Source organism: Bos mutus, chromosome 16, assembly GCF_027580195.1.
Source record: "Bos mutus isolate GX-2022 chromosome 16, NWIPB_WYAK_1.1, whole genome shotgun sequence".
In the NCBI taxonomy this organism is placed as follows: domain Eukaryota; kingdom Metazoa; phylum Chordata; class Mammalia; order Artiodactyla; family Bovidae; genus Bos; species Bos mutus.
The window spans coordinates 44,236,696-44,246,200 of NC_091632.1; the positions used below are offsets into that span (position 1 = coordinate 44,236,696).

Below are 9,505 nucleotides of genomic sequence, written 5' to 3' on the forward strand. Positions count from 1 at the left end.
ACACAAAGCAGTTCTCTGGATACCAGCTGGGTGTCCTCAACTCAGTTCAGTCCTGACACTGTCTACCTGGGGATGGTGTCATGTCCCTTGGGTTAAGGGCTCAGCCCCAAAGACGGTTCACCGTACCCCTCCCCCACCTCAGTTCTCAATCGAAAGTCTGGGTTGTCACCTGTGCTCCTGACTGACTGGCTATAAATAGAAGGTTCCCATGACCCGCTGCTCACAGAATTCAGAGCAACAGTTACTCATATTCTTTCATTAATGTCTTTCTTCATTCAGTCATTTGTTTACTCATTTGTTCATTATTTATTGACTTATTGGCTGTGCTGGGTCTGTTGCTGCACAGGCTTTTCTCTGTTTGTGGTGAGGGGGGCTACTCTCTAGTTGTGGTGCATGGGCTTCTCATTACAGTGGCTTCTCTTGTGCAGAATACAGGCTCTAGGCAGGTGGGATTCAGTGGTTGCAGCTTCTGGGCTCTAAAGCACATGTTCAGTGGTAGTGGTCACAGCCTTAGCTGATCCATGGCCTGTGGGATCTTCCCAGACCAGGGGTTGAACCCATGTCTCCTGCACTGGCAGGCAGATTCTTTACCACGGAGCCACCAGGGAAACACCCCCTCATATTCTTTTATAATAGATTGTAGTCCATAACCTGGAATGGGCAGATGGAAGAGATACACAGGGCAGGGGATGGGGGAAGGGGAGGCTGAGCTCTGCCTCCTCTCTGGCAGGCTGGGCACCCTGCTATCACCTCACGGGTTCACCAGCCTGGACGCTCTCCAAACCCTGTGGTTCAGGTTTAATAGAAGCTTCATGTCACAGGTGTGGTTGATTACATCTATGGCCATTGGCGATGGATTCAGCATTTCCCACCGCCCCCCACCCCCACCCCACCGGGTAGGTAGGGCTGACAGCTCCAATCCCTTAGTCATACACTTAGTTCCCTGGGAAACCAGCCTCCATCCTTAAAGGCTTCCCAGAAGTGATGACATTAGCATAAACTCAGCTGTGGTTGAAAGGGGCTTGTTATGAATAACAAGACACCCTTATTATTCACCACTTAGGAAGTGCTGAGAGTTTTAAGAGCTGTGTGCCAGAAACTAGGCTGATGACCAAATATATTTTTCTTACTATAAATCCAATATCACAGTGACTCAGGTAGTTCTGAATGGTGAAGCTGGCTGGGTGTGGTGGCTGTGAAGCTACAGACGGTGAGCTCTGCTTAAGAAGACCTTAGTGTCCAGATCCAGCTGGCCCAGCTCAAATCTCTGCGACTGAATTTGTCCCATTGGCTTCCAGCTTGCGATCCCGAGCTTTCTCTGTATCTCGTTTCCATCTAGAAATGAGGTGCCCTTCGAAACAAGCGTCCTGATCGTGTTGTCGGGTCTGCCCTGGTCCTTCCGAGACCTGATTCTGGCCCTGCCGCCTGAGACAGGCCGGGCAAGCTCTGTTCACTCCTGTCAGTCAGTTGTCTTCCCAGTGGGTTTCACTCTGCAGATGACTTGGGTCTTTTCTTCCTGGTCCTAGATCGTGGGGGTCATCACACGACACAACCTGACGCACGAGTTTCTGCAGGCCCGGCTGCGGCAGCACTACCAGACCCTCTGACAGCGGGCTCAGGCTCAGCCTCACAGCCGCGTGCCGGCTGCCCTCTCCGGAAGCCGCCTTGGAGGGCAGCAGCTCGGGCTCCGCCACCACGGCTGGCCAGACTGTTCCCGGGCATGGAAGATCCCCAGTCACCCACTCGCTTGGAAAGCCTACAGTCATCGAACACTTTGCCGTCAGAGATCCTGGGGGTGGTATGGGACCATTAGAGCCTGGATTTGTCTCACTGCTCAGCAAGTATCTTCCCATTTTCTGCTTCCTGCGTTCCTCCATCCAGTGCCGACCTAGGCCCCAGCCCCTGTCCCTGCTAGCACCAGGACCAGAGGAGAGTCAGGCCTTGCCCGCTGGAGGGTGACCCTCAGAGCAGGTGTCCCGCCTCCTCTTTGCCACTTTCCTAGGGAAGCCAGCTGTTGCCTTAAAGCATCATGGGAGGGGCTTTGGCCAAGGCAAACACGGGTTGGGGGAGATATGCCAGTTGCGGAACTCAGTGAATGAGGAATTGGGCCCTGAGAAAACCACCCATGTTTCAGAGAGCACCCCCCTCCAACTCATTGAGACTCAAGTTGACACCTTCACTAGTTCATTTTAAGGGAAGTTCTTCTGGGTGTGAGGTGGGGCCCCTGTGGTGTGAACCTCCTTGGAACCACCAGCTCCAGAAGCACAAAGCGTTTAAATCCTGCTCGTGGTCCCTGAACTTTATGATAAAGCTGATGACAGGGTCAGATTTCCACCTGTCCCAGCTTTGAGCATTTCGGCTTTCTCTCTAATTTCCTGATTACCCGTGGTCTCCTTGTGCTGTGTTTTCACCCCGGTCCTTCTCCTCTCCATCAGATTACTAAACTTCCTCAAGTTCTACCTGCGTTTTCGTGGTGAAGCAGCCACAGCCCAGAGGACCTTGCATCACCCCTAAAAGCAGGGCTCCCTTAGATAAAACTGCTTCACTTGACCCTGGGGAACAGTGCCATTATTCATAAGACGGGAGGGAGTGAATCCTGAACCAGGAATGTGGGCGGGTCCGTGATGTGGCTGAGAAAGCCCGAGTGTGACCGCACAGCAGGTGTTCATTCGAGGAAGAGGGTGTCTGCCCTTCATAAGCATCTCACACTCGCCTGCTGCCGGCCGTCCCCACCCTCCTGAGGGGCTCAGCAGTGGCAACCTCAGGAAGGGTTAATGGGTAGTGGGAGGTGCTTCCTGCCAGCTCACACCCCAAGGTTTTAGCGTCAGACATAGGAAGCCTCCCTCTCTGTTTCTGTGACTCAGTTTCCCTCTCGGCTGTTTGGTCATCTCTGAACAGGCACCCAGAATGAGCATCTGTGTGTCAGGCATTTGCACTTACTTTCCTCTTTGTTCTCTCTACATTCAGCAGCATGTTTTTTTCTTTTTTAAATTGGAAGACAATTGCTTTATAATGTGGTATTGGTCTCTGCTGTATAACAGCTTGAATCAGTCATAATTATATACATATACACACAGCCCCCTCTCTGGAGCCTCCCTCCCTCCCATCCCTTTAGACAGCCCCACAGCAAATGTGCTTGAAGACTCAAGATGGCATCTGTTTGCATTTAGTTAGTTGTTCCCGTTTTTTTTTTTTTCTTTAATCATGGAAGTTGCCAGAGGGCATTAGTGCCAGGCCACAGCAAGGCTTTTCTCTCCCCTGAGCCTCCCAGCTTTGTTGCCAAGACTGCTGTTCAGCCTGGGGATGAGTACCTGCCCTGCTTTGCCAGCTCTGGTCTTGTGCTCCACGCACTCTAGGGAACAACACCCGCACCCAGGGGCTGTTTCCACATCGTCCCCAGTGACTAGGGCCCCGCTGTTCTTCCCTTTTTCTCATCTCTTTGATCAACATGACTTTGATATATAAATTTTTTGACTCCCTTGGGTGCACTTGACTTACGAAACACAGATGAACATTCCAGTAAGTAATTGAGGAACTCACCAGGAACAAAAGAGCAAGCCCTCCTAAGTGTGATGGTGTTCAGCCAGCTGCCACTGTTCTCAGGCAGCATCCGGAACTGGAACCTGCTCCCCTCTTGCTGCCTTTCTCCCCTTCCTGAAATTGGCAGGACTGAGGTCCTCCCACCTTCAGGGGGCGGGGTCATACAGCTGTCTGGGAGGCTGCCCTGGGTGAGTGTTGCTGGAATTTATCCTTCCTGCACACCATGTTGTGTTTAAGTCACCTGATATTTTGTTCCCATCGGTGCAGCCCAGAGATAGACGGCAGAATGCAGACACCTCCCTCCCCCTGAACAGATGCATCAGACCCAAACCCAGCCCCTCTGGAATGGCACGTCATTGTCCTCTCCTGGCGTCTGCCCTTTCCAGACAAGCCCAAAGACTAGCACAGCTCCACTTGTAACACAATTAACTGTCAGCCTCATTCCTTTGATTTCTGTTAGTTAGAAACCTGCATTTCAACATCTTGCCTGTTTGCAGCACGGTCACCTCCCAGGGATGTGGCCTCGATAGATTCTCAGGGGCCAAGCTTGGGATTGGCTAGAGGTGGTGTCATGTTCCCCAGCTGAGGTGTCAGGGGAGGGAGCAAGTCCCACCCCACTGTGGGACCTTTGTGCTCTGAGAAATAACTGCTCATGACCACAGAGGATGAGATGTTTAGATAGCATCACCAACTCAGTGGACATGCATCTGAGCAAACTCTGGGAGATAGTGAAGGACAGGGAAGCCTGGTGTGCTGCAGTCCATGGCGGTGTAAAGAGTCAGACACAACTCAGCAACTGAACGATAACAGCTACGTTTCATTAACAGTTCCTGGCTGGGATGGACACTTGCTTGCTTGACCCAGCTGACCATATGACATTTCTCATGCAAAGTCACGCACTGACATGGCCCTTGGGGACGAAAAAGCCTGCAGGAAGGCCAGCAGCACCCTGGCGGCCCCACAGCAGTGATGTGCAGTATTACGCCACAGCTTGTGGACCTTGATCATCTCATCAGTAGCAGCTTCCTTCTTCTCTTTGCACTGTTTATACAGTAATGTTAGCTAATTCTATGGTGTATATAAATTGTATTTTTTTTTAATTTGTAAAGTTCTATTTTTATTTGAACTCTTGAAACTTGGAGGTTCTCATTGTAACCGTAATGTGTCAGAATAAAACGTCTCCATCCATCTCCATCATCCTTTTGTCTCCACAGTGCCCTTTTTTTAGCGTGGTGAGGACTTGTTTTCCTTTCATTCCTCCCCCTCTCTAACATGTACAGATTGCAAAGGTAGAGAGGGGTGTGTAGCCTCAGGTCTCCTGTAGCTCTCCCAGCAGGACTGTTCATCCTCAGGGGGCCACTTGGCACCTTAATGTAAGAATCACTTAGTCCTACAGATCTCAGCAAAAACCACAGCAGTAGCCCTGCTCTGTCCCCCCTTCAGATCAACACTGCCGGGCTTGTTCACGGGTCCTTTCCACCTATAATATCGCCTGTCCTCACAGGCACTCCCTCACAGAACAGCTGGTGAATCCATTCAGTTCCTGCCAGTGCTTCATTTAGGATACAGCCCTGCGGGCAGATTCCCCCAGTGTCCAACCAGAAGAAATGGACCCGGTGCTGGGCCTAAGGACTTTCAGACCTTGGTGCCAGCCTCCATCACTGCCACCTTTCAGGGCTTTTGGGTCACATTGTGTTTTGCCTGAAATGTGATTTCTTGGTCTCTGGGTGATCTGCTTTGAGTTGCTGTCCCCCAGTGGCAGAAACACTGGCTGGGCTTTCCTGGTGGCTCAGATAGTAAAGAATCTGCCAGCGGTGCGGGAGACCTGGGTTCAACCCCTGGGTTGGGATGATCGATCCCTGGAGGATGGCATGGCAGCCCACTGCAGTATTCTTGCCTGGAGAATCCCATGAGCAGAGGAGTCTGGCGGGCTACAATCCATGGGGTCGCAAAGTTGGCCAGGACTGAGCGACTAAGCACAGTGGCAGAAGCAGCCTCAGCCTACTCAGGCCCCTCCATGCATCCTCCCTCAGCTGTCACCCCTTCACCCATCCCTGCTTCAACCTGTCCCTCCCGCAATTCATCACCCCTTCCACCCATTCCCCAGTGTCCTCTAGGTTCCAGGGGCGTCTCATGTATTTGGCATGTTCAGTCAATCCCATCCATGAGAACCTGCTGTGTCACTGTGACACCTTGGCAGTGAGCCCAGCTCCCCCCCCCTCCTCCCCTGCCAGCAGCCCCTGCTCCCCCAGTGCCAGACCTCAGGAGCCAGACGCTTCCTTTCTCTCCACCCTCCTGGTCCTTGTTAGTCCTCTGTTCTTAGTTTTCCACCCTCTGCATTCAAAATCCACGCAAAGAACATCTCTTTTAGAAGCAGTTACCTTAGAGTTCTTTCCCTACCTCCCTGCCTAACCATCAATTCTCTGCTGGCCTCCCCCTCACTCTACATGGAGCATATTACTACTTTACTTCCTCTTCTCTCAGTTTCTGTACAATCTGACCAACTATATGTAGGGTGCCTGCTGTGCCACATGCTGCAGGGCCTGCTGAAGGGGCATTTACCTCCAGGAGCTTGCAGATCAGGGACACAGACCCAGTTGCATACCCAGGCATGTTGTGGTGACTGGTAATAGTTATAAAATGCTGCCAGTGAAGAGCTTGATCTGTCCTGGGCATGTGGTATCCTGGAAGGCTTCAGGGAAGAAGTAGCATTCTTAATGAGCTTAAGAAATGAGTAAAATGTTTGGGAGAGGTGGGGAGCTCTGGATTAAGGGCATCTACGTGGAAGGAACAGCATGAATAAAGGCATGGGGAAGTGAAGGTGTAGGGGTGTTGGAGGAATGTCATAAAATCTGACACGGCGAGTGTGGTGTCAGGGGTAATGGGTGGGAGGTGGCTCAGAGCCCTGCTCCCTGGTGCAGGTAAACCAGGGCAACACCCATTTCAGAAGCAGATACAAAGAAACTACCTCTTCAGCAGCTCCCACCTCAGTAAAACATGCAAGTCCAAACACCTTGAACATGAATTTGGGAAAACCAGTGGCTAATTTTTAAATTTGGTGTCCCAAAGACGCATGAAGTTGAAGTATGTCAGCACAGCAAACATTCCTTTCTTCATTTTGCTCAGCTTTTAAGCCCAAATATTCTGCCTATTCTTCAAAGAACTGCTGAAGAAGAACGAAAGTGCAATTCACTCAGCTGCCACACTTAACTCTCAAAAGGTGTCAGAGAAGAGTTAGTGTCCTGATTTCATATATGCCCCTCTAAAAAAAGGATAACTGTAACCAAATAATACTGTGTGTACAAAAGTGTCATACTGAGGACAGTCTACCTTAGATGTGACCAGGAAAAAAACCCAAATGTTCATAAGTTTTCTTTTCAATACCTAAGTGCTCTGAATGTGAGCAAGTCTGAGTAAAGATAAAGGCCCTTTTGGTCTCCTAGGGCTTTTTCAGAATCAGTGGTGAGGCTGCAGTGTGAGTGAGAGCAAGTAGAGAGCTGCAGTTTGAGCCCCTACCCGCCAAACACACACACACTTGGAGGGAGAAATGAAAGGAAGCTGAAGCCCAAAGCCACACACCACCAAGGATGAACATGATGTGAACTACGGATGTTGGATGATTATGATGTGTCAGTGTAGGTTCATCGATGGTAACAAGTGTCGCTCTCTGGTGGGGATGTTGGTTATGGAAGAGGATGTGAACGAGGGGTGGGCAGGGGTACGTACGGAGACTCGGTAGCCCTGCTCCCTGTTACAGGTAAACCAGGGCAACACCCATTTCAGAAGCAGATACAAAGAAACTACCTCTTCAGTGGCTCAATTTTGCTGTGAACCTAAAACTGTTCCCCCAAACAAGTTAATTCCTTTAAAAAAAGAATGAAAAAGGAACTGAGAATTCTTCTCTCCAACAAAAGGTAAAATGACAAGGAGTATCAGGCTGAACTCCCTTCCGGAAATGAAAGAAATCACACCAACCCGAGCCTACTGCTTCTGTCCATGGTGCTGAAGTTTATTCATTTTCAAACTGATGTTGGTAACAGGTGATTAAAACTTAACACATGGGTGGGAGAGGTGGAGAAGCCACAGTTAAATCACTTTGTCTACATTTAGCATAAAATGTGAGAAATGTTGACAAGAAGCTGATGCTTGAATAGAATGCTCGTCACAGCTCAACTTGATGGCAACCAGATGCGACAAAGTTGAGTGAGAGACCCCAGAGGATTCTCTTGAAGACTGCCCGGGGCCTGGCCTGCCTTTTCCTCCCTGGCCATTATCTTCGATACTACAAGAGAGCAGAGACATGTTTGGTTTGGTGACCTGACTCCACCGGAAAAGCCAGCTTCATCAGACTGTGCTCCCTTCCCACCAGCCTCCACTCCAGCCTGATGACCCTCTGACTTCTATAAACTGGTAAACAAATTGCCCATTAGGAACTAGTAAAGTCAGTCCTGCTCAATTTCAATCCTTTGGGATCTGATGATTCTGCAAAGGACACAAACTACCAATCAGCAAAGCACAGGTTATTTGGCCCCATGAGCAATTTAAGTCCCCAGTGCTCATGGCAGTAAAGTCTTTTTTTCTTGGCATTCTCTCAGCAAACTGTAGCTGAGGTTGGTATCATTGTCCTGAGACTCAGAGACACCCTCCTCCCTGCCAAGCTGGGGCAGAAATTTCAAAGGGGTTGCTTCTATGCTGTCCCTTTCCTACTGAAGGCATTCCCTGGTGATGTTCTTTCACAAGGTTTGAACTTCAATGAAGCCACAATTTCCTTCCTCCCCATCCCATTTCCATTCTCAGGTCCTCTTACCCGGAAGCTGTTGCAGCCCAATCCACTCTGGGCTCCAATCCTGTCCATCCTTCCCCCGAAGCAGCTGGACCTCCGCAGGCTCCGAGGGGCAGTGAGCAGTGCCCTCAGCTTGCTCTTCAGGAGGGCAGATCTATCGGAGGATTCCCAGGGGCCCCGCCCGAGGACGCCCCCCTCTCTCTGGGCTGGGTTGACCTCCCCCATCCAGGGAGGCATCTCTGAAAGGGGGCTGAGAGGGGCCCCAGCTTCTTCATTCTGCTCACTTAGTACTTGTGAGGGCACAGCCTCATCTTCTAAAGGCATCTTGTCCTCCAAACGGTCCAGCAAATTCTTTACAAAAGGAAAACAGGGAAAGGGAGAGGTCTCGCTGCCTGGCACAATGTCACAACCCCCCTCACCCCAGACCATGCCTCTTCCCTGGCCCTACCTTGAAATCCATCAGGTCTGCATTGGACACAGAGCCATACATGGGATTTGCTCCTGTTTGCCCTGGGAGCTGAAATGCCAGAAAGAGGAGGAAGCTCACGGTGATGGCGGAGGAGCCCATACTGGCGTCGGTCAAGGAATGGTCGGTCTGGTGCTTGCTGCCTCCTCCCTGTCCTCTTTGGCCTTTTGCTGTTGGCCTTTGTCCGTCTCTGTCTCCCAGCTGCCCTGAGCCTCCTCTTTTTATAGCCCCCTGGCTCTCTGGGAGCTCGTCCGGGAGAGGGACGGAACCCTCCCCATTCTGTCACTTGCAGTGATAAAGCAGCTGAGTGAGGAAGCAGCAGAAGATGCCCTTTTAAAGTTATCAGTCCAGCCTGCTTGTCACAGCCCCTCTGCCTTGAGCAGCCCCGACAACCCCCAGGACCCTCAGCTGCAGGAGCCACATTCTTGTTGATTTGCCTCAAGAGGTTCCCACTTCAAAGGTGTGAGAAGAGCAAAAAAGAGTCCTTGGTTATCTCACAACGATGCCTCCGGCTTCTTTCTCCTCGGCAACGGGACTCATGCGGGGAAGCAGAGGGTGACGGTTGGCGGGCGCCCAGCTCCCCTGTTGGTTTGCCGCTCAGCTGTCAGGGCTCCAAATAAGGGCGGGAGGGGAGGATGTGGCAGGCAGCCGGCTGCTCGGCTCAGGACAAATTAGTCCAGATGCTGGCGCTGGCCTCACACCTGACTCATCAGCAG

The 9,505-nt window shown here is 51.1% G+C and overlaps 2 protein-coding genes across 4 annotated transcripts in view; one reads left to right on the plus strand and one right to left on the minus strand.

The window, feature by feature from the left end:
• CLCN6 (chloride voltage-gated channel 6) overlaps positions 1–4,730 on the plus strand; it is a 33,931-nt gene extending 29,201 nt beyond the window's left edge. For all 3 annotated transcript variants that reach the window (XM_070385249.1, XM_005889189.3, XM_070385250.1), the window contains one exon: positions 1,527–4,730. In XM_070385249.1, coding sequence (XP_070241350.1) covers positions 1,527–1,607 — 81 coding nt within the window. In that variant the 3' untranslated portion in view covers positions 1,608–4,730. The remainder of the gene's footprint in view (positions 1–1,526) is intronic.
• Positions 4,731–6,688: 1,958 nt separating this feature from the next.
• Positions 6,689–8,891, minus strand: NPPA (natriuretic peptide A). Its single transcript, XM_070384405.1, has 3 exons — positions 8,772–8,891; positions 8,348–8,674; positions 6,689–6,706 (listed from the first exon to the last, which is right to left on the minus strand). The coding sequence occupies exons 1-3, from the start codon at positions 8,889–8,891 to the stop codon at positions 6,689–6,691; spliced, it is 465 nt and encodes a 154-aa protein (XP_070240506.1).
• Positions 8,892–9,505: the final 614 nt, after the last annotated feature.

Coding starts and splice junctions, on each gene's coding strand:
- NPPA (XM_070384405.1), bottom strand. CDS start 8,891: ATGGGCTCCTCCGCCATCACCGTGAGCTTCCTCCTCTTTCTGGCATTT. Junction 8,675..8,771: donor CAGACCTGATGGATTTCAAG/GTAGGGCCAGGG, acceptor CCTTTTGTAAAG/AATTTGCTGGACCGTTTGGA.